A 25825-nucleotide genomic window follows, 5' to 3' on the forward strand; every position below is an offset into this window, starting at 1 on the left:
ATGAATTAAGAAATAAAAAACACAGGTTCAAATGTCACCATCGGTAATTTTTATACCCTGCGCCACACTGTGGAACAGGGTATTATAAGTTAGTGCATATGTTTGCAACACCCAGAAGGAGACGAGGTAGACTCATGGTGTCTTTGGCAATAATGCTCAGGGTGGGTTCCTGAGTCGATCTAGTCATGTCCGTCTGTCTGTGAAAACATTTTTGTGATCAAAATCTAGGTCGCATTTTAAGTCCAATCGCCTTCAAATTTGGCACAAGTTCCTGTTTTGGGTCAGAATAGAACCCTATTGATTTTGGAAGAAATCGATATATATATATATATATATATATATATATATATATATATATATATATATATATATATATATATATATATATATATATATATATATATATATATATATATATATATATATATATATATATATATATATATATATATATATATATATATATATATATATATATATATATATATATATATATATATATATAGCTCCCATATATATCTTTCGCCCGATTTTCCGTCATATGACCACAGAGTTCAAAGTTGTAGTCCGATTTACGTGAAATTTTGCACAGGGAGTAGAATTAAAATACTAAGTATGCATGTTAAATTTGGTTGAAATCGGTTCAGATTTCTATATAGCTTCCATATATATGCTTTTCCGATTTGGGCAAAAATTACCAAAATACCCACATTTTCCTTATAAAATCGCCACTGCTAAGTCGAAAACTTGTAAAAGTGACTCAAATTTTCCTTTATTTCTAATACATATCTATCGACCGATAAATCATAAATACACTTTTGCCAAGTTGCTTCAAAATTGGTTCCGATTAAAAGGTTTCCCATATTTTTTTTTTACAAACATAGTGTACCATCCCAGGGCATTAGCTGACTTAAATTTTAAGTCTATATATTATAAATTTTGTTCAGATGGATTCAGATTTAAATGTATGTATTTGGGACAAAAACCTTTATATATAGCACCCAACACATTTGACGGATTTGATATAATAGCATCGAAAATGTGGATTTACAAAGTGGTGCAGGGTATAATATAGACGGCCCTGCCCGACTTTAGACTTTCCTTACATGTTTATCAAATATTTTGTGAAGATATTGTTGTTTATGTTCTACATCGTTTTTATTTTGTTATTTTCGGCGTATATTTCATAATTGTAATAATTTGCATGGATGTGAAAAAGTCAACAGGCTCAAACCCACGAGGAGTGAAAGTTTTAATTTTATTTTCATTTTTTTTTTTGCGACATATAATTGTCCAAAATTTAAATTTTAACTTTCGAATGGCAAATAGCGTATAGCGTATAAGACTGGTTCAATAGAACTTCATTGACATTGAGGAAAATGGAAGATCCCGGGATGCTCTTAAAAAAAGATGTTTGTGGAACAACATCCAATTTCTTTTGGTGGGATGTTCAGAAGGTTACCACAAACCAAGTAATTCGATTGTGGATGAAAGTCTTTGATATTTTCTGAGATATATTTTCAACAGTTTGGTGTGCGGACAATTGTTTGAGATATCCTATAAATATAGAAATGATGAAGATGGTTCGGTTGTTCTACCACCCAATTTTATTAGTTGAGTATTTAAAAGTAAATTTTCGTTGATAAATACATGGTAATTTCTCGGTCACCGGTCTCCTGGTCTTGTGTTTCGAAATCTTGATCCTTTTGCAAACTGATATGACAATATTTTTATATTTTTAATTTTTTTTTAATTTATTGCCCTGCCAATATTTCAAAGTTCAATTTTATATCCATCGATACCATAGACTCCTAAGTGACACTATAACAATCGCCAACTGTGATGAGGAAATGTATCAAAAAATTTTTTAAGTATTTTGCCATTACTATTGTTATGTTAAGAGAGTTATTTTGATATTTAATTTAGTAACTTGGCGTGGCGTATCGACGGAGTTTTTTCAAACGACTGTCTTGACATGGTTGGGATTCGTAAAATTAAAAAATGGCATGGTACTGATTTTAGGTTAGGTTAGGTTAGGTGGCAGCCCGATGTATCAGGCTCACTTAGACTATTCAGTCCATTGTGATACCACATTGGTGAACATCTCACTTATGACTGAGTGCTGCCCGATTCCATGTTAAACTCAATGACAAGGGACCTCCTTTTTATAGCTGAGTCCGAACGGCGTTCCACATTGCAGTGAAACCACTTAGAGAAGCTTTGAAACCCTCAGAAATGCCACCAGCATTACTGAGGTGGGATAATCCACCGCTGAAAAACTTGCACCACGGTGGCATCGCTAAATCGACTCAGAATTTAATTCTAAGCCGATCGATATACTAAACGATGGTTCTCACACTTTTCCTTCTTGGCGTAACATACAAGTGCACAAACTTATTATACCCTGTACCACAGTAGTGGTGAAGGATATAAAAATGGCAGGGTACTGATTTTCCACAGCAGTTCTTTCTCTTGATTAAAATAGTTTTCCTCAAGGTCTTCAAAATAGTGGTTTACAACTGTAATTGCATCTTCATTTTAGGCAAATCGCTTGCCAGCAAGGATTTTTTTAGATTTGGGAACAAGTAAAAGTCACTGGGAGCTAAATCAGGAGAATAAGGTGGGTGGTCAAGCAACTCGTACTTTAATTCGTTGATTTTAGCCATTGTTAAAACACTCTTGTGCGCTGGTGCGTTGTCTTGATGAAAAATGTTTTCTTTGTTTTTTGTGTTGTAAGCCAGGACGTTTTTCTTGAATTTGTACATTTAATTGATCCAAAAGGTTGCAATAGTACTCTGAATTTATTGTTTTACCCTTTTGCAGATAGTCAATCAATAAAATACATTTGAAGTCCCCAAAAACCGTTGCCATAACCTTACCAGCCGATTGAATTGTTTTTGCCTTCTTTGGGGCACTTCCTCAAGCTTAAGTCCATTGTATGGATTGTTCTTTTGTCTCTGGAGTATAGTGGTGGATCCATGTCTCATCAACAGTTATGAAACGACGCTTTAAATCCATTTTATTTCGCTTAAAACGATCCAAACAAGAGAAATTTTCATTCTTATGCGTTTTTGATCGACTGTTAACAAATGCGGTACCCACATTGCAGAAAGATTTTTCTTCTGTAGTTCTTCGTGCTAAATTAAATGGACTCGATCATTTGAGATGCCCATGATATTAGCAATTTCACGCACTTTTATTCGCCGATCATTTAATACCATATCATGCACATTGGCTACAATTTCTGTCGTTGTTGCTGTTTTTGGACGTGCACTACGTGGTTCATCTTCAATGCGTATACGACCACGTTTAAATTCAGCAACCCCATTTTTTACTGTTGCATCACTTAACACATTCACCATATCATTATACATTTCTTGTCCCGATAAATATTTAATGACAGCATGCATTTCTAATTTTTCCATTGTAAAAAAATGGCGGATGCATCTTTTTTGAACACCTGTTTCTATCGAAACAAAATTTAACATGTGTTAATAACAGAAATGGAAGTTTCCAAAACACTTACTTTTTTTCTGTTTATACCGCGCTTTTTTGTGCTAGGCTAAGAAGTTTCCGAACTGCCCTCGTATTTCTTTATTTTTTTTTTTTGTACAACAACTTGTCAAACAATTTTTGGGGAGTTTTTAAAGGAACTGGGACTTTTGGGATCGAAAGCGTCCTTATTTGAGGACAAGAACCAGAATGATATTGGCACATTGACTACACTACTGCGACAACAAATCGAAATCTATTTTTAGAGCATTGCTGAATTCCATCTGATTGGTGAACGATCACACAATGAATTGTTTGTAGTGAACAACAATTCATAGTGATATACTAAATATTAGTTTAATAATAGTATTTTTTTTTTTTTGTTTTTAGGGTGAAGATCCCCATAGAAAAGTACGTCGATAAGTTTGTCCTTCTTAACATTCCGTGACAAGGGATTTAATAAACGTTTGCCCTGCAAATAGGCTAAGATATCTAAAGAATTACGTATCTTTCAAAAATTAAAATATATATATATATATATAACATGTATTTGTTTTTCACAAATGAATCATATAACAAGTAAGAAAAGTCTAAAGTCGGGCGGAGCCGACTATATTATACCCTGCACCACTTTGTAGATCTAAATTTTCGATACCATATCACATCCATCAAATGTGTTGGGTGCTATAAATAAAGGTTTGTCCCAAATACATACATTTAAATATCACTCGATTTGGACAGAATTTGATAGACTTTTACAAAATATATATACTCAAAATTTAAGTTGGCTAATGCACTAGGGTGGAACACAATTTTAGTAAAAAATAATACCCTGTTCCACAGTGTGGCGCAGGGTATAAAAAATATGGGAGATATTTAAATCTGAAGCAATTTTAAGGAAACTTCGCAAAAGTTTATCAGGAAAATTAGAGTCATTTTTACAACTTTTCGACTAAGCAGTGGCGATTTAACAAGGAAAATATTGGTATTTTGACCATTTTTGTCGAAATCAGAAAAACATATATATGGGAGCTATATCTAAATCTGAACCGATTTCAATCAAATTTGGCACACATGACTATATTACTAATTGTACTCCTAGTGCTAAATTTCAACCAAATTGGGCCAAAACTCTGGCTTCTGGGGCCATATAAGTCCATATCGGGCGAAAGATATATATGGGAGCTATATCTAAATCTGAACCGATTTCAATCAAATTTGGCACACATGACTATACTACCAATTGTACTCCTTGTGCAAAATTTCAAGCTAATCGGGATAAAACTCTGGCTTATGGGTCCATATAATTCCATATCGGGCGAATGATATATGTGGGAGCTATATCTAAATCTGAATCGATTCCAACCAAATTTGGCACGCATAGCTACAATGCTAAATCTACTCCCTGTGCAAAATTTCAACCAAATTGGGCCAAAACTCTGGCTTTTAGGACCATATTAGTGCATATCGGGCAAAGATATATATGTGAGTTATATCTAAATCTGAACCGATTTCTTCCAAAATCAATAAGGTTCTATTCTGACCCAAATTAGGAACATGTGCCAAATTCGAAGGCGATTGGACTTAAATTGTGACCTAGACTTTGATCACAAAAATGTGTTCACAGACAGACGGACAGACGGACATGGTTATATCGACTCAGGGACCCACCCTGAGCATTATTGCCAAAGACACCATGTGTCTATCTCGTCTCCTTCTGGGTGTTACAAACATATGCACTAACTTATAATACCCTGTTCCACAGTGTGGCACAGGGTATAAAAATGAAAACTATGTCTGTTCTTTACAAAAATCTTACAACAGCTTGGGAACAGCAGCAATGAATGAAAATTCACAAAAATGTTTCAAAGTCGTCCACAAGCCATTTGCTGTTATTTAATTGCTGAGTTGGCAACCTTGTAATGCCTCAACACTCCCACTTTATTTAAAAAGACCTGAGGTGTTGGAAAGCTTCCAAAAGCTTTTAACCAGATGCCAGCCAAGCATCATCGTAAATTCTGGGCATGTTGGGATTTCCGAAGAGTAATTGAGGAATGAAGTCAATCGCAAACACTCGATAAAGTAGTGCAAAGGCAAAGAAGAAATAAAACAAAAATAACACAAACATCAACAACTTCATCCCCATAGGAATGTAGTCGACGAAAGCGAAGAACGATTTGTGAAAAAGGGACAATAAAGATTTGATTAAGCCCTTGGCTGAAACACTCGGCTAGTGGCTGTGTGCATGGAGAATCGTAGAAAATTTTCAACAACAACAAAAAAATGACTGGTCTTGCGCACTACCAATCAAGTTGTAGATATGAATGAGATGCTGCCCAGATCCAAAGGACTCAAACACACACACACATTTGCTATATGTGAATGTATCAAAAAGTAACCTTCTATTTGAACACGAATCTGTGTATGAGTGCAGGAGTATTTTTCGAAAATGTGTATCTCGTGTTGCGATATCAGACAACTTCTTTTATAGTAGTCTCCTACCAATACAACCTCACTAATATTTGCGCACACATACACACATACGCACAATCATACGGCAAGCCGAAGAGACATACAGGCACTAGCGATTGATGAATAGAGCTTTTAGGTCTTTCATTCATTAAAATTTAGAGTGTAAGGTTAGGGTAGACACCCAGCATCGACCGAAGTAAATACAAAGAAGCTTTCCCATTGCATTGCATTGCTTCAGCACTCAGCCTTTATCCCAGTGGCTGCTGTTTACTGTTATAAAACTCCGAACGAACGAGACGCATTGACTATTGACTATTAATACGTGTGTGCCTTCTACCACACAAACACACACACATCCACTACTCGTTGATGATTATACAAAAATGGCCCAAATATATCTTTGTTGTGAGAGAGTCTTGGTGAGTATCTATTTGTGGGCATGGTTGAAACAAACAAAAAAACACAGATTCGCTTCAAATCTGGAGTTACAAAGTTCGTTTAAACTCGTGCAACCAAAAGGATACTCTTGCTCATCTTGAGGTTACTTTAAATGGCCAACCTACGCACCACAAGCAAATTTGTAGATACTGAAATTTCTTTCGAACATTTTTGGAAAATGTTTGTTGTTTATACAATCATCTCGTTGGATTTTTTTTTTTTTTTTGATAATCACACGTATTAAGAAATTAATTTCTTTAAACATAACTAAATGCCAACTACAGCTCGTTGGACATAAACTTGACAATAGTTGACATAAAGGAAAACAGTTTTTGCATCAGGAAAAAGCGTTTTCTACGGTAAACAAAACACACGCTGGTATTTTTTTAGAAGAATAACTGCATGTTCATGAAGCACAAAATCGACTCGAGACGAATCGTTCGTCTGGATTGAAACTAAAATAACTTTAGATACATTTTCTAGAAAATCCTGAATTTTGTCCTGAACTCATTATTTATGATTTACTATCGAACACCGAAACAATTGGGATTCCACAGACCCTGGTTTTCGAGATACCAATATGTGATTTTTGGCGAATCGTTCGTCTCGAAGCGAACGAAAATTCCATGAACAGACAGTAACTCTTTGTTCTCAAGACAAAATATTTTTAGTGTACGCTATATTTGTTCGTTCTTCTATTCGTTGAAAACCCTAGCTTAGGCACCAATGTTTTTCCACATTATCTGCCACTATTTACATATGTAGATATTTAGTTTTCTTTGTTATTTTTAACTTCGTAACCGCTTTTTTGTTTGTTTTGCATTCTGATTATCGCTACAGAAAAAATATTGTTTTTTGAACATTATCTGTTCGACATTATTGAAATTGGTTCAGAGTTAGATATAGCTCCCATATATATCTTTCGCCCGATATACACACATATTACCACAGACGCCAAAGTTTTGCTCCGATCTACGTGAAATTTTGTACAGGGAGTAGAATTAATATTCTTACTATGCATGCCATATTTGGTTAGGTTAGGTTAGGTTAAAGTGGCAGCCCGATTAAGATTCAGGCTCACTTAGACTATACAGTCCATTGTGATACCACATTAACTAAAAGTACCTATTACATATGGGCACTTCTAGTTTTAACCGCTGAACCTTCTTGATTATTTCCTTCTGTTGAACAAACCAGATTGTTCCAAAAACATTAGCAGACTGCTTAAGTTAATGTTTTCCAGGTCCGCCAGTAATCTAAAGCTATATGCCCCTAAAATTTGCTTACGCCTTACACAAAATGCAGTACACTCACACAAGAGGTGTTTTATTGATTCTTTTTCCTCCGCATCATGACAGCTCATACAATAGTCATTATACTTCGCACCAATAGTTTTTGCAAAATCGCCTATCAGGCTGCGACCCGTTATAGCAGATATCAGGAGTGATATCTGGCGTCTCGAGAACACTAGCATATCTAGTGTGCGGTTTAAGTTTAAATGGGGCCATATTTGCTTGGTGTCATTACAACACTTGCAATTCTCCCATCGTACATTTACCATTATGACAGCCTTCTCACGCAGTAAGAGCTTGCAGGTAGCCAGAGGTATACCAACAGATTCTAGTTCCCCAGGAATGTGTAAGGTACTTCTTAGCCTTGCTAGCTCATCTGCTTCGCAGTTCCCCGGTATGTTCCTATGGCCAGGCACCCATATTAGGTGAATATTGTGCTGCTCAGCCATCTCATTGAGAGATTTGCGGCAGTCGATGGCCCTTTTCGAGTTGAGGAACACAGATCCAAGGATTTTATTGCAGGTTGACTGTCTGAGTATATATTAATGTCAATATTGCACAGAAAAAAATATCACCAAAATATTTCCAATTAAAAAGTTCATTGAAGTTGAATGTTTTTCCAATTAATAAATTAATTGATACAATTAACTTTTTAATCAAGATAGAAACATTAAGTTAATTAAGTCAATGATTGAAAATTTTAAAATTTTTAATTAAAAAATTAATTGATACAATGAACTTTTTAATCAAATTCGGAAGACTAAGTCAGTTGAAAAAAGTGATGAACATTTCTTAATCCAAATAAAAACTCTAAGCCATTTCAGAAAGAAATTGAAAATAGTTACATTTAAAACAAAATTAATTGGGGTTTGCATTCAAAAATTAAAAAATTAATTGAAAATTGCTATGACATCAATTAATTTTTTAATCAAGAATTTTTTCTATGTCCAATTAAAACTGTGATTGATACTATCATTTTCGTGATTGAAGATATTTCAATTTAAAAATTAATTGGATCATTACATCTCAACCAATTCACCACTTCTCTTATTGCTAATATTTCAGCCTGAAAAAAACTACAGGGATCAGGTAATCTTTTAGCTATTCCAGATCTTTAGAATATACTCCGCAACCCACTTGTTCATCCAATTGGGAGCCATCAGTGTAGAATTCTATATATCTTTTATTCCACGGGGTCCGTATACACCACGCCTCACTGTTGGGAATTAGAGTCTCACTTTTGTCGAAAAGTGGTCTCGCCAAAGTGTAATCCACTACGTTAGGCACATCTGGCATTATTTTGAGGACCGAACTGTGACCGTAACTTTGTTCCGACCACAGCGATAGCTCGCGCAACCGCACAGCCGTTGTTGCAGCTGACTGTTTGGCCAAAATGTCTAAAGGCAATAGATGCAGTATAAAATTAAGGGAATTTGTTCCTGTCTTGCTGAATGCACCTGAGATACACAAGCACGCCATACGCTGAACTTTGTCTAAACTTGTCGGCTGGTGAAGTGCCGGCCACCAGACTACAACATCATATAGCATTATAGGTCTAACCACTGCCGTGTATAGTCTATGCACAATTTTTGGTTTTAGTCCCCACTTTTTCCCTATTGCCTTTTTGCACGAGTATAAAGCTACCGTTGCTTTCCTCGACCTTTCTTCAATATTAAGCTTAAAGTTCAGCTTCCTTTCCAAAATAACGCCAATGTATTTTGCACACTCGCCAAAGGGAATTTCAATACCCCCTAAGGAAATGGGCCTAACCGTGGGAGTTTTGCGATCCTTGCAGTACATGACTAGTTCTGTCTTTGCAGGATTTACCCCAAGACCATTATCTTTCGCCCATTTCTCAGTCATCCGGAAGGCTCTCTGTATAATATCTCCAACTGTTGATGGGATTTTTCCCCTGACTGCTAGCGCCACATCATCTGCGTATGCCACCACTTTTATCCTTTCATTTTCTAGGGAAACCAGAAGTTTGTTTATAGCAACATTCCAAAGAAGAGATGATAGATCTCCTCCTTGAGGAGTGCCTCTGTTCACATACCTTTGTATGTTTGCTTGTCCTAGTGTGGCTGAAATGCGTCTCTTCCTTAGAAGTTCGTCTAACAGCCTAAGTATACCTGGATCAACATTCAGAGTTGTCAGTCCATTTAATATAGAGCTCGGATGGACGTTATTGAACGCCCCTTCGATGTCTAGAAACGCCACGATTGTGTATTCTTTGACAGATAGTGAGCTTTGAATAAAGCTGACTAGTTCATGTAATGCGGTTTCAGTAGACCTGCCCTTCGAGTATGGATGCTGTCGTTTCGAGAGCAAACTTGAATCGACACTAGTTCTAAGATAAATATCTATCATCCTCTCCAGAGTCTTAAGTAGGAATTATGATAAGATGATTGGTCGGAAATCCTTCGCATTGGAGTGAGAGGCTTTTCCCGCTTTAGATATGAAAACGACTTTTGTTTCCCTCCACTTTCCTGGAATATATCCTAAGTTTATACATCCTATATATACGCCGACAACCAGGGTATAATTCTGTCAGCCACCGCTTGTAACTCCGCCGGAGTAATTCCATCAGGTCCGGGGGATTTGAATGGTCCAAAGCTATTTAACGCCCATATTTGCCCTATTTGGTTTAAATCGGTTCAGATTTAGATATATGTAGCTCCCATGTATATCTTTAGTCCGATTTATACACATATGACCACAGAGGCCAAATTTGACTCCGATTTACATGGGAATGAATTGGGGGAATATCATATGGAAAACGACGGTGAACTATCTGAATTAGACAGGTAGCAAATTTTGGTTAGTAAAGACGGATTTAAATTGGATAAAAATCCTCATTGCATGCAAAAACATGGAATTTTTCGTGAATCTTCTTTTAACGGCTCTAAACCAATTACAAAAACAAATGAGCATTGCAGACACATTATCGGTGAACCTATACAATCGTTGGCTATTTCTTTTATGCCTGATGAAGGTGACAGACGATATTCAAAAGTTTTGAGTTTTTATTTCCTCTTCTTTTATTTGTATTATTTTCTGCTTTTCAGAGTGACCAAGTTTGATATGTTCCACTGTATTCGTTTACCATTAAAATCTTGAAATTCCAACAAAATCCTTGCTTATGTCGTAGTACCTTCCATCTATCCGTGAATGTACTCACATTTCCAGACCACAGACCAACACACTATCCTCTGGACCATACACTGAACGAAGAGTTTTCTTTTCTGAGAAACGAAATTTTAGACAAACGAAGTTCTCTTTTTACACAAATAATAAATACTGAATGCAATGGTTGCAAAACTTTATATATAAATTCGGGTTTATTTGTTCTTAAAGAAAGTACTTTTTAACAAACGAATTTTCATTATAAAAAAATTGCACAAAACATCACAATTGTTTTTTAATTCACATCCTAAAGACTAAATTCGGATCACACCTTAAGAAGTGATTCAAATTCAGTGCCACGGCTCATTGTCAGTTCGTTGACGTTATTGAGTTCCTCTTGCGCTTACTTTGGAGGGACATTGGAGATTTTATTCGTCATGTTCTTACCCATTATTCACGGGACTTTCCCGATGCAGAAATAGATTGCATTCCTATTCACATACTCACGTAAAGTTGGTGGGAGTTATGTTCATACAACCCCTTGGCAATTCATGTGCGACGATCAACATAATGTTAACCCATATTGTAGTGGATATGAGCACATTGACCCCTAAAAATATGCTAAATATTAATAGAATCTCGCTGCACATTGTGTAACTTATGTAAATGTCATTGTCTGGAACATTTATGAGTATTCCTGAAATTTCACTTACTTGTGTACATGGTAATATCTGTGTAAATCAAATCATCTCAATCAACACCCATGACTCTTCGGCTCTTCAACCATATTTTGAGGATAAATATCTAGAACGATTTCTTAAATATATTTCCATTTCCGTGCATATCTTTCCATTGTTGACTCGATCTAAAACTTTCCTCTATGCCTTGTAATAACATTTTTTTTTCATCCATTTCAGTTCTTGGTGATGATGGCGAACCCTTTCAAACGTTGCATCATTTTGGTTCTGTAGTTAAATATGGCACGCCCCGACATTTTCTGGATGATCCCAACCACCCACATGATTACCATGGCACAGATCAGCACCATCAATTGCGTTCAGCCGGAGGAGTTGCGGCCGGAGGACGTCAGAAGACAAGCAATAGACAACAAAAGAAGCAACAACACCCCAGAGACTATGTCGAAATCGAACAGAGCGACAATGAATATGATGAATATGGCATACACCCATCGGAGTCGCCTCATGATCTAGATGACGATATGTACGGCCAGGAAGGACCTCAGTATTCACATGAAATATTTACCTCAGTACCTGATGTAGGAACCGGATTTCATCCGGGTGATATTGGCCGAATCCCACAACAGATTGGTTCACGCAGTGGTAGCCGCACCGACCTGTACGGAGTGCGAGAAATGGGCGACCGACGTGATACAATACGGGGTCGTGATGGCTATATGACCGTGTTGCATTCGAAGCATAAAGTCTTTCGGCCGCGTATCTCTATGATGCATGACGAATCACGATTGGCCAGTCCCAATGGGGCATACAGCCGTAACTGTCCCAATGTCTGTGATGATATGCAGTGGCAGTGTGCCACCAAATGCAACTGCATCCATTCGAGTCTACGTTGCGATAAAATACCGCAATGCGATGATGGATCCGATGAGTACGAATGTGAGCCTACCGATGACATGTCCGCCAAGATGACCAGGGAATGCGAACAGACAGGCCTGCATATCATGTGCCCGAAAACATATCGTTGCATCAACAAAGACTGGGTATGCGATGGTGATGATGACTGCGGTGACTATTCGGACGAGGCCAAGTGTGGAGATCGTGCTGAGTGTACCGATGATCAGTTTAAGTGCAGCAATGGTTTCTGCATAAAGAAGGAATGGGTGTGTGATGGAGAAAACGATTGCAAAGATATGAGTGATGAGATGAATTGTAACCGAACAAGGTAAGTTGACTTCCATGGATGTTGTAGTTGCAACCTAACGCCTTTTGTTCTCCGATTTTTAGTTGCTCCAGTGAACATTTCACCTGTGACAATGGCAATTGCATATCGATTGCTTTCCGCTGTGATGGAGAACAGGACTGTAGGGACAACTCGGACGAGTACAAATGTCCCGCCGTTATCAACAGCTGTCCTGAGGGAGAGTTCAAGTGCCGTGGAGGAGTGGGTGGAGCCGGAGGCCCTGGCGGTCGGTGTATTCTTATGCGTTTCCATTGTGATGGTGAGAACAACTGTGGCGATTGGAGCGATGAGGAGAACTGTCCTCAGAAGCCAACGCAATGCAGTTCAAGTCAATTCAAGTGTGCCGATGGCAATTGCATACCATTGAGTTTTAAATGTGATAAGGATCAGGACTGCGATGGTGGTGAAGATGAAAATGAATGTGGGAACATGAATACCGAGATACTTGCGTCCTGCGACACCAACGATTTCACCTGCAACAATGGAAGATGTATTTTGGTAAGCTTTCAGAGATCGTTGAAGGTTTTACGCACCTAATGCCAAATGTTTGTCGTCTTTAGCGTACTTGGCTCTGTGATGGTTACCCAGATTGTTCATCCGGTGAAGATGAAGTGGACTGCCGACTCCAATGCGATGATGGGCAATTTCTTTGCCCTGCCAAAAAGAACATCACCAATTTGAAGTAAGCATTCACATACGCCGGGATAGTGGCGTACTACATTGCCGTGTTTTCTTTTCTAGGATTTGTGTGCACCAGAAACATGTCTGCGATGGTCATAGCGATTGTCCTTTGGGTGAAGATGAGATGAATTGTCCCCATTATCGTCCTTGCGAACAGGACTCGAAATGTGAACACCATTGCATCATTACAGCTCAGGGTCGGTATGAGTGTGCCTGTCGCTTAGGCTTCCTTATGCATAGCAATAAGAAAAAGTAAGTAAGGGATATGCAAGTGGGTACACTCCTTTAACGCTTCCTTCATTTCTAGTTGCACGGACATAGACGAATGTCAATATACGGCAAACCCAGTGTGTTCACAAATATGCGAAAACACGCATGGCTCATTCAAGTGTTCCTGTGAGAAGGGCTATGTTTTGCGTCCCGACATGAGAACCTGCAAGGCGTTGGGAGGACCTATGACATTGATTGTGGCTAATCGTTGGGATATCCGCCGGGTTACCCTAAGCAATAACCGTTATTCCGCTGTGGTCAAGGGTCTGCACAATGCCATTGCCCTGGATTATCATTACAAACGCAGTTTGCTCTTTTGGTCCGACATCTCCACAGATGTTATCAAAATGGTCTTCATCAATGGAACACAAGTGAGGGATGTCATCAAATGGGGCTTGGAATCACCGGGTGGCATTGCCGTCGACTGGGTCCATGATTTGCTATTTTGGACTGACTCTGGTACTAGGCGTGTTGAAGTTTCCGATTTTGAGGGAAATCTGAGATCCGTGATTGTCTCCAATGATCTGGATAAGCCACGGGCGATTGTAGTCCATCCCGGAGAAGCAACTGTATTTTGGACAGATTGGGGACCAAATCCCAAAATAGAACGAGCCTTTATGGATGGTTCTGAAAGGCAGACCATTGTGGTTAATGGGGTGACATGGCCCAATGGTCTGACTATCGATTATCCCAGTCGCAAATTGTATTGGGCCGATGCAAAGCAACATGCCATAGAATGTGCCAATTTCGATGGCTCAGGGCGGGCCAAGATCCTTAGCACACATTTACCACATCCATTTGCCATGACGATATTCGAAGACATTATGTACTGGACAGATTGGAACACGAAAACGGTGTCATCGGCCAATAAGATCACAGGAAAAGGCTTCAGTTCAGTCCATGAGAATTTCCATTTCCCTATGGATATCCATGCCTACCATCCAGCCCGACAACCAGACTATAAAGATCGATGCCCCAAGGACCGTGAGGGACGACGGGGAGGATGTTCTCACCTGTGTTTGCCCAACAAAAAGTCCAGACGATGTGGTTGTCCCATTGGCCTAACACTGAAGGAGGATGGCAAGACATGCAAGAGTGCACCGGATGAACTGATATTGGTGGCTCGCCGTAAGGATGTGCGTCTAAGGCAATTAAACAAACAGAAAGGATCCCCCTATGGAGATGTGGACATGATAATCCCCTTGGACAATTTAAAACATGCCGTGGCCTTGGATTGGTCCAGTGAAACCGATACCATCTACTGGACGGATGTCGAAAGGAGTACCATCAATAAAGCCCATCTCAATGGAAGTTATCAGCAGAAAATCATTCGATCCAATTTGGTGGGACCAGCTGGTTTGGCTCTGGACTGGCTTACCGACAAACTATACTGGACTGACCAGATTACATATCGTATTGAAGCCGCCACCACCGATGGCAAAATGCGGACCTTGCTTATATGGGAGAAACTGGAAAAGCCTAGAGACATTGTGGTCAATCCCATTGACGGTCTTATGTTCTGGACGGATTGGGGCTCGCAAGCTCTAATCGAATGTGCCCATATGGATGGTAAAAATCGCAAAGTCTTACTCTCAACCAATATCAAGTGGCCCAATGGTCTGGCCATAGACTATGAACAGCAGAAACTTTATTTCGTGGATGGTGGCACTAAGTCCTTGGAGAATATCAATTTCGATGGCTCTGGACGTAAGGTGTTAGTGGGTAAGTAATAGAAATGCCCGTGTTTTTCTTTAAATCTAACCTTAATTTCTCCTTGTCTCCTTGTTCCAGATGGACTTAGTCATCCTTTCGGATTAGATGTGAGTGGTTCAAGGGTATACTGGACTGATTGGGATACCAAATCTGTTTCGAGTGCCGATAAACTAACTGGAGGTGACATTACCACCATCATAGCCAATACCAGTGACCTCATGGACATTAAGGTATTCCATCGATCACGCAGAAGGATACGTAATGCGTGTGATGTCCGTAATGGCGGCTGCTCACATCTGTGTCTCCTGAATCCAACTTCCTACACGTGTGCTTGTCCCGTGGGCATTGCAATACAAGCCGATGGCCACACTTGTTCCTCGGGGCCAAGTTCATACATCATCTTTGCCCACCGCATAGATATCCGTCAGATTTCTCTGGACTTTGATCATTTGGTGGATGTTGTTCTACCCTTGCCACCCATATCGAATGCCGTTGCCCTGGACGTGGACTTGAAAACGGGCGAGATATACTGGTCCGATACAATTGAGGATATCATTATGAGTTCAACGCCCGATGGAGTAAATGTTAATCGTGTCATTTACGAGAGTGTAAATAATCCAGATGGTTTGGTGATTGATTCTGTGGGACGAATGGTAAGGGGAAATTGGGACAAGCAAGGTGCATATTTACAAAATATTCCTCTCTCTTTTAGATCTACTGGGCGGATGCTGGTCGCCATACCATTGAAGTGGCCACATTGGATGGAAAATCTCGCCATTTGATTGCTTGGAAAGATTTGGAATCTCCTCGTGGCTTGGCTTTGGATTATGAGGCTGGTTTCCTATTCTGGACTGATTGGGGTCATAATCGTAAAATTGAACGAGCTGACATGGATGGCGACAATCGTCAACGCATCGTTACCTCAAACCTGGGATGGCCAAATGGCTTGTCCTTGGACTTGAAGGCTAAGCGAATTTATTGGGTTGATGCACAACTGAAGACCATAGATTCCTGCGACTACTCAGGAAGTCATCGCAAGCGAATTATGGCATCACTCCAGCATCCTTATGCTTTGGCTTTAACGGACAACTACATTTACTGGACCGATTGGAAATCGAAGGCTTTACACATGACCGATCGTAGTAATGTCACCAATAGGAGAGATGTCATGACCAACATTGATGGTCTAATGGATGTCAAGGTAATATCGACAAATCGAACGTTGCCAGAAAATGTTTGTGGCAAAAATAATGGTGGCTGCTCTCACCTATGTCTTCGTAACCCATCGGGTTACTCTTGCAAATGCTCAGTTGGTTTACGACTCAAGAACGGAAGTTCTACGGATTGCGAATACATGCCGGAAGATTACCTCTTGATTGCTTTGCGTTCTGGCATTGGAATGATCTCCCTAAACACACCCGATTTGATGGATGTTGTATTGCCCATTCACGGTATACACGGAGCAGTCGTCTTGGATTATCACTATCAAAAGAACTGGATGTTTGTGGCCGATGTGAATCTGGACGTGATACGTCGCATAAATCTTCAGAATCTAAGTGAGAGTAAAGTGGTGGTCAATGAGCTGATGACACCCAATGGCTTGGCCGTAGATTGGATTGCGGATAATTTGTATTGGTCAGATTCCGATTATAAATTCATAGAGGTGTCACGTTTGGATGGATCATGTCGTAAGAAACTAGTATGGGAGGATATGGGAGATCCAAGGTCATTGATTGTCCATCCCAAAAAAGGGTAAGTAGGGAGTGGAAGAAATGCATTCGCTTGCTAAAGGGGATACTCTTTACAGATATCTTTTTTGGGCCGATTGGGATACCCCATCACGGATAGAGCGCAGTTTATTGGATGGCTCAAACCGTACGGTTATCATAAGCAGCAATCTTGGATTTCCTACCGGTCTAACCATTGATTTTGAGTAAGTTTAGAATGTGTATTTTTTGGGGGAATTTTGCCTAAATTCTCGCCTATTTCTAGGAATCGTCGACTCCTTTGGGCTGATGCTTTAGAAGATAATATTGGTCAATCGGATTTCAATGGCAAACGCCGAACTGTTATTGTCCACTATGCTCCACATCCTTTCGGTTTAACCATGGTAAGTCTCCAGCATAGGCCAATAGGGATCACTCATGACATGTATTCGTTCTCTTTCTAGTTCAAGAATAACATTTATTGGACGGATTGGTACAACAAGTCGGTCTTTAGGTCTCATCTCAAGGATCATTCGATCTACACACAACCCATTGAGATACGTGAAGCCCTAAGCGGGGCTCTGGATATACGAGCCGTTTCACGTATACGCCAAGCCGAAGAGTGGAATCAATGCTCCCAGGATAATGGAGGATGTACACATCTCTGTTTGTTCCGTGGCTCCAACTATACCTGCGCTTGTCCCGATAGACCCGATGGCCGGGAATGTCTCACAGTACCTAAGTTCTATGTACCACGACGGTCTGATGAGTTGGTCCCTGACTATCCGGATGAGGTGACAGAGACCGATATTAATTTAATCAACGATGATTTCGATGACGATGATTTCCAAACGGCTCAGGATAATTTGGTTGATCTCAAGATGGTTATAATCATAGCAACCATCATAGCATTGATATTCCTATTCATAATGATAGCAGTGGTGATATGTAAGTGAAAGGAATGCACTGGATGTTCTTAAAAGGTTTCAAATGTCCTTCTTCTTCTTATTTGCTCTTGCAGACATGATAACGCCTGCCAAACATCCACAACCCAAACGACATTCGAGAGGATCAAGCCGTTCAGTCTTAACTTTCTCCAATCCCAATTACAATGTCGATGGCACCCCCATGGAACCGAAGACTACCATTTGGAAACGTTTCAAAAACGACCGAGCACATGTAAGTCACTTCCCGAACCCAGATTCGACAAAATGCCAACCCCTGGAAATGTCCATGTAAAAGAATGTTCCAACTAATCAACCTACTCCTCCTCCTCCTCCCCCTTCTTTCTCGACAAATCTAGGAACGTGTCTATGAGGAACGCAGTTTAACGACAGAGACTGGCTCGTCATCTTTGTTTGTGCCCACACCCTCACCGACAGCATCACCGTGTGCCAATAAACTTCAACTGTCCACATTATCAACGATTGCGTAAACATCGACTCGACATTGATCGATTTCTATAAAACTTTAGATGATTTCTCTCACTTCAACCTGTGACCTCTCTCGAAGAGGGGTTACGGAGGATTTTCTCAAACCAAAAACAAACAAAAAACACACTCAAAACCTAAAATAGTCGATGCTAGGCGTCGCTAGACGAAAGCAATGTCCTGCAGAACTTGGATATATACAAGCACACACAAACACATGTATGATAAATCTCTTAGCAATTTCCCAAAATAAGGAGAAAATATTTCCAAAAATAAAAACCACTACATCTGGCTCCAAGGCTCTGTCCTTATCCGAAAATCCAGTTTCATCTAGGTCAGAGTTTAGATGGAAGACAATTAGAAGATGAATTATTAAAATAAGAAGCCAAAGCCATTTCGAAAATATCGAAATTCAATGTGAATTCTTGTGCCAAAGGACACTGGAGTAGGAATCCCCAAGGAAAAAAATAAAACCAAAAATAAACTAAAATTTGTTCTAAACAAGAAAAAAAAACTCCATTTCCTCTCCAATAAAATACCCTAATTTTTTAAGTTAAGTTTTCTTTAAAAGAATACAGCAACCAACCATAAACCAACTGTTAAAGTTAAGTTTATCCAAAGCAACAAAAAAAAAAAACAAAACAAAACAATTATTAAAAATAAAAGTAAAACAAAAAAAACCAAACTCACAATAAAACCAAAAAATTATCCAAATCAAAACACAGCACATATGGATTTGCCATTTTCAAAAGGCAAGTCCTGGACGAACACTGAGGCTATCGATAGATAAGCCAAACAAATTTTTATACGAAACTTTTCATTTGTTAATGTTAAATTGAAAAAAAAAAACAAACAAAAAATGTACTTCCGTAATATTTGTAAATATATATATTAAAAAAAAAAAACAACAAATTAAGGACAATTAACAAAAAAACCCCTATAAGAAAGGACAAAAGAATAAACACTCTCTCACACATACACTCCAACATGCATACATACCCACACCTGCAACAAGTTATTCCAATATCTGTACATAGATGTTAAATGTATTTGTGAATGTAATTTTCCAAACAAAAAAAAAAAAACCCAAACTAAGATATAGTTGAAAACAAATCTCCTGCTCATCACAATTATCCACTACCACCCCAAGGCAATCTAATGGTCACAGGCTTATAACAAAAGAATACAGCAAACGTGCCACATATTAGGGGCTCAATTTGTGGCATGTTTAACACTGGACTCTGGTCATTATTGTTGCCTTATGGAATACAGCTCGCAAATTCACTTACACATTAACTCCCATACACATACATTCACACATTCACTCTACTGTTCTCTCTCACATTCTTTGATTAATTTTTATCAATTTTCTTTATATTTCATTGATTTTTCGTTTAGTCAAAAAAAAACTCCAAAAGATAAAATTGAAAGGATAAACGGGTTGTTTGAATTGCAGTTCCTTTAAATACACATCCAAATAGAATACCAACACCCAACACACAAACACTAACACTCAAAGGATTAAAATTGGTCTATGGGAATTAATAAGAAAATTATTCAAGCATAAACACAGCCGATCACATACACAGAAACAAAATTCACGAAAATTGAGTTCTAAACAATATTCAATTAAAAATTTAACATATTCAACAAATTTTTTAATTGAAACAAAAATCAATCACAAATATTAATAATATCAATTAATTTTTCAATTGATACTATCATTTCTGTGATTGAAGACATTTTAATTGCAAATTAATTGGATCAATTGAAGACAAAAAATATTTTTTTGGTGTAGATTAATTAAGTAAATATGGTGAGAAATATGTTTGACATTGCTGTTCGGTGGTCTAACTTACGCTACATTACGTTACGTTAACTTTCAACCAAAATTCATTCATTTTCAAGAGGAAGGTTGCGCCGTTGGTTACATCAAATTTTACATTGCCAATAGTTTTATTATATATTTATGTCTGTGGCGAATATTTGACCAAACTTTTTTCCAGGATCTTTTTCGAATACCGTTTTTGGAAAATGCTCCTATCGTGAAGTTATATACCAAATATGCGCAAAAATGTTTCCAGGTTTGACTGGAGCGAAAAATTCCATTTGTCCAGTGTGACCTTACCGTTAAATAATAAAATACTATGTGTCATAGATTATAAACTTTATAGACAAAAACTGTGTCAGTCCCAAAGATTAATCTTCTGATATGTCAAATATGTTATTTCGTATTTTCGCGGTTTTGGTCGCAACATTTGCTTCAAATGTAAACACCAAAATTCCATTAAAATTTGGAATGAAAATGGAAAATTTATTCAGATACTTTAAAGAAAACCATGTTTTCTTAATTCAAAAAAGAAAACTTTAAACGAAACCTGCAAAATTCTCCAAATTAGGAATTATACGATATACGATAATTGAAGCTTTGTTACCTTTAATCCTACGATTCATCTCAGTTACTTTAAAGTGTATTTCTTTAAATCGAAAATGTAAACGTAAAAATTTTCATTTTCATTACAATAAAAACACTTTTTTAATGTGAGTAATTGTATCTGTTAATTTTTAATTGATTACTTTTTCAACTGCAATCATCTCTTTAATTGGAAATATTTCGGAGTTATTTTTTCTGTATATTTACATTTAGTAAATAATTCTCTCTCACATAAATATGTATTTCCCAAATCTTTATCTATCCAGCTCATTTATAAGGAATTTCCTCCCTACACCCACAACGGCGTTCATGTTTCAAACCGATCCGTTCATGAAAGTGAATCAACTCAAATGTGGTGTCATACGGAGAAAAGACGGTGTCAATTAGAGGTCTGTATCGAATAACTTTTCACTACTTGTATGCAATTCGCTGTCAAATATAGTACATACACTGTCTTTCTCTCGGAGCGCAAGTAGAGAAGTGAAGAGAGCACTTGCTTGTCAAATACCACCAAATACTTATCCGAAACAATATGTGTTCCGAAAAAATGGAACAATAAAAATGTAAGTACTTGAGAAAAAGTACAACATGGATTCTCTTCACTTCAGGTGATACCACAAGTATTTCTCAGCTATGTGCGAAGCAAAACTTTCCATTATTATTAATCATAGATATGTATGTATGTCACATATTTCATATATTTATGTATGTCACACACTTACCTTAACGTTTGCCGTTCTTTATATCAATCAGAAAACATATATTATGGGGAGTAACTGTTTTTGTTGTATATCTGAAACTGCACGTGGTAAATGGAGTACTCTATGAAGTTTTGTTCTCGCAACATACTCGACGTGATCACTCTAAGTACACTTCAATTAGAGAGAGAAAGAGGAATATGTGTTTGTTGGTAGTGAAGACATCAGAGTAGCAACAAGAAGTTACTGGTGGCTTTTGGTGTTCATTAAAATGTGTTCCAATTGTTTTGCGACTCTCTCAAATAGATGTACTCATTTAGCAAGTACACTTGTACTCTGCATTTACAAATGGAATTGTGCAGACCCCTCTAGTGTCAATCTAGCAACGATAATATGACATCATGGGTTGTCAAAACAACAACCAGCATTCATGAAAAAAAAATCCGCTACAGTGACTCGAACCTGAATTATTTGCTACATACGCGTTAACAGTCGCCTTGCCATAAGAGCGTCTAAAGAATATTTCAAAACTAGTTTCGTACTCGAACCAAACGCGTATACGACAAGTATTGACATAGTATTAAAATGCAAATAAAAAGAAATTAAGTGCACGAAATAAAATTTCATAAAGGGGAATATGTAATTTTTTTTTGTTGTTGCCTAAAATTTAACATTGTTTCATTAAGAAAATTAAGTTTTTCATTTAAAAAATAAAAACGTATGGAACTACCATGGTAAATGCAACATTTGGTATGACGCAAGCCTATTTCCTATCCTCCTAAAATTTATTGTTTTTGCTTTTCATGACTAAAGACAAACGAAAGCCGTTCATGAAATCGTGGACGAAACCGTCAATATTTCGTTTTGATTTGTCGCGAACGTTTCCGATTCATTTTGTCATCGTCCGTTCACGATTTTGAAAAGTTATTTTTTCTATTAGTATAGGCCAAGTACAAACTGTGTACCAGAGAATGAAGCCGCCGAGTCGCGCCGCCGACTAGTTTTTACCAGTCGAAGCCGTCGCCGAATTTGTCGACTCATCTCGACTCAAAGTTAGCCGCCAATTAATCAAAAATATTGATTTGAATCAGAAAAAATTATTAATAATGGTTGCATTTGTTGTCAAAATGTTTAACTTTCCACCCAAAATCCGTCAGTATCAAGTTGCTATAACAATTTTGCAAAAATTTGGCTCAGAACATTTGGATTATGTGTAAATGTGATTCTAATATAAGTTGTACAACTAATCTCATTACCATTCGGATAATATCAAATTGATTTTATTATGGATAATTGTCCGCCGTCGATAAGACAAATTTATATCGGCTTAGCCATCAAGCCGCCGCCGCCGGAGGCAAAAAATTAGTATTAGCCTCCGCCGACAAAAATGGATCGGCTTCATTCTCTGCTGTGTACTCTCAAATACAAGAACATTTTAAGATATTTCACCACAAGGAGGCAACAAGGGACACTAAAGCCAATTTAACTTTATTTTAGTTCAATGAAATTATTATGCTTTAGCTAAAATTCTTCAAATGTCTGCATAAAACGTAAATAACGTAGTTAATATCGTAAAGCCTCACAGGATCCTCAATTTTTTGTTCAATATCCTAAGGGGCTTTTATACACCAAAAAAAACTGAACCCACCATGAAGGAAATTATTAAAAAAAATTTAACAAAAATATTTTAGTAATGGCAACATGATACAAATACTCTGAAAAAACAGTGAACCCACCAGGAAGAAAAAAATCGGTTAATTTTGGAAAATTTTGAATATTTTTAGAAAATTTTAACTAAACAGTATAACAAACGCTGGCATCACGCCAGAGTGTAAGTTAATAATTTTTGTCAAAAAATTCCTTTGTCTTTTTTCTGGGTATACATGTTTAAGAATTTTGGAAATGGAAATTTCAATATTTTAATGTAAGTACATGAGAAAGGTACACAGAAAAATATCAACAATCAAAATTAAAATTTTAATTGAATTTGAGAAAAAAAAAATCAATTACAAGTTTTATGATTCAATAAAATGTTTAATCAAAACTAAATTCAATCACAAAAATTAAGTGAATTAATTAATAAAATTTTTGATTGAATTGGTGCCGATAATTCATACTATCAATTTCGTGATTAAAGCAATTTTAATTAAAAATTCAATGAATAAATTAATATCGTGACTGAAACCAAATTTCGTGAAATGTTTCCACTCATATTTTCAGTAGAAAAACTATTTACTGTGGATTTCGAAGCATTATGCATGAAAAATATTTAATAAACAACCTTAATCATAAGATTGCCATAAATCCAGCAGCAAATTCCCAACAAAATAGGACATCTTTGAAATTGAGGAACTTTTTAATATCTATCGATCATATTTTGTACATAAAGAAAACATCAACACATCATCTCACATGTGATTCTATTATTTAATTTCACTCAATTCAGTTGTTTCGCATATCCTTCTTTGTCGTAGTACACCACACATATACAAAAAAAAAATAAACCAAAAGTCCTTTTTAGAGAAAACAAAAATAAAATAAAAAATTAAAACAAAAATGTGTAACAATAATAAATATAAATATTAGCATGTAAGTTGTGTACAAAGTAAATAAAAACTAAATCTACAACATCTACTACTACTACTACTACAACAAAAACCTAAGGAAAAGGACTAACAAACAACAACAACAACAACAGCAAACAACAAATCTTCCAATAATCGATCATAGCATCGAAATACCTCCTAAAATGAAATCAATTTTTGGAAGAGGAATCCAGTAACAACCCAAATTCCCCACCCCTCAACATACGTACCCCTCATTTAGCACACTCGCAAACAACAATCACACTAATACATCCAAATGCATACATATACACGCAAACTTCCTTGCCTCCTACGATGTATTGTATGTATGTATATACATTGTATGTATGTATATGTACCAAAATAGTAGACACTGGAAAAACAACTGAACTGAAATGAGAAGAGAAGAGAAGAGAAGAGAAGAGAAAATTATGAACACAACAAGCAAGCCAAAGGAAAGCATACCACCCAACATAAGGACTGTGAAATAAGGTCCTTGGGAAGGGGTGTCTAAGACACAAATACAGATACAAAACAAATTTTTTAATACTACAAAATTTAATAAAGAAACAAACAATAAAACCAAAAATAAAATTATTTTCTAAACGGAAAAGTTGAATAACAAGAAGAGCAAAAGCAAACAAAAAACCAAAAACCAAAACATTTATCTTTTTTAGAACTTTGCTTTACAACAATAACAATAAAACAAAACTATAAAGAAAATGCAACATGAAAATGATTTGAGGTTAAAAAAAAATCGAGAAAACAAAATTAATAATAGATTTAATATGAACAACAATTCCATATAAAAAGAAAACAAAAACACTAAACCCAAATCCCTGACAACAACAAAAAATTAAATTTTATCGTTTGTTTTTTGTACAACAAAAGCCAGATTATAAGAGGAAAACCACAGAACAAAAACAACAATAGCAAAATAGTAATAAGCCAAAGGTCACTCTTACACAAGAGTGTTCTTTTAGGACTATCGATGAGAGAATGAGAACTAAAAGTGAATTCAGGCAAATTAACCACACTCATACACCTACACTCACACACATACACACACCAATACATACAGTTGACATAAAGAAGGAATGACTTTAACACTAATTTGTTGTAATAATTCTAATCAAAGAATTGATGAATAAATAAAACTTAAATAAGACAAAACTGAAAAAAACACAAAATAAAACCAAAAAAGCAAATACGATTTGTTAAAGAATTAAAACAAAAAAACTAAAACCAAAACAGAACGTACACAAAAACACACACATACACACACACACACAAATGGAAACATGAAATGAAAAAAGGAAATAAATGTATTTTAAATGTTAATAACAAAACGTCTTTTATTTTTTCTGAATCTAGAAGTGAAGTTTGCGGGCATTTTTCAAATATCGTAAGAGAATAAAATTGGGCTTTTTTTGGGTAATGGAGGTGTAGCAAGTTTACCATTTCATTTGTAAGACATGGAAATATCGTGACTGATATTTTTTTTTTTAATTTTTTTGTTTGCATATTTATTTTTTTGTTCTGACTGCTGACAG

The 25825-nt window shown here is 36.9% G+C and overlaps 1 protein-coding gene across 1 annotated transcript in view; it reads left to right on the forward strand.

Annotated features, from left to right (window-relative positions):
• Lrp4 (LDL receptor related protein 4) overlaps positions 1-25621 on the forward strand; it is a 38902-nt gene extending 13281 nt beyond the window's left edge. Inside the window, exons 3-14 of the mRNA XM_075298304.1 lie at positions 11735-12737; positions 12800-13253; positions 13316-13437; positions 13497-13688; positions 13744-15428; positions 15498-16072; positions 16132-17171; positions 17227-17352; positions 17412-17529; positions 17590-18073; positions 18147-18304; positions 18429-25621. Of these exons, the coding sequence (XP_075154419.1) occupies positions 11735-12737; positions 12800-13253; positions 13316-13437; positions 13497-13688; positions 13744-15428; positions 15498-16072; positions 16132-17171; positions 17227-17352; positions 17412-17529; positions 17590-18073; positions 18147-18304; positions 18429-18560 (6089 nt within the window). The 3' untranslated portion in view covers positions 18561-25621. The remainder of the gene's footprint in view (positions 1-11734; positions 12738-12799; positions 13254-13315; positions 13438-13496; positions 13689-13743; positions 15429-15497; positions 16073-16131; positions 17172-17226; positions 17353-17411; positions 17530-17589; positions 18074-18146; positions 18305-18428) is intronic.
• The last annotated feature ends 204 nt before the right edge of the window (positions 25622-25825 follow it).

The sequence above is a fragment of the Haematobia irritans genome, chromosome 3 (assembly GCF_050003625.1).
Source record: "Haematobia irritans isolate KBUSLIRL chromosome 3, ASM5000362v1, whole genome shotgun sequence".
Lineage (NCBI taxonomy): Eukaryota > Metazoa > Arthropoda > Insecta > Diptera > Muscidae > Haematobia > Haematobia irritans.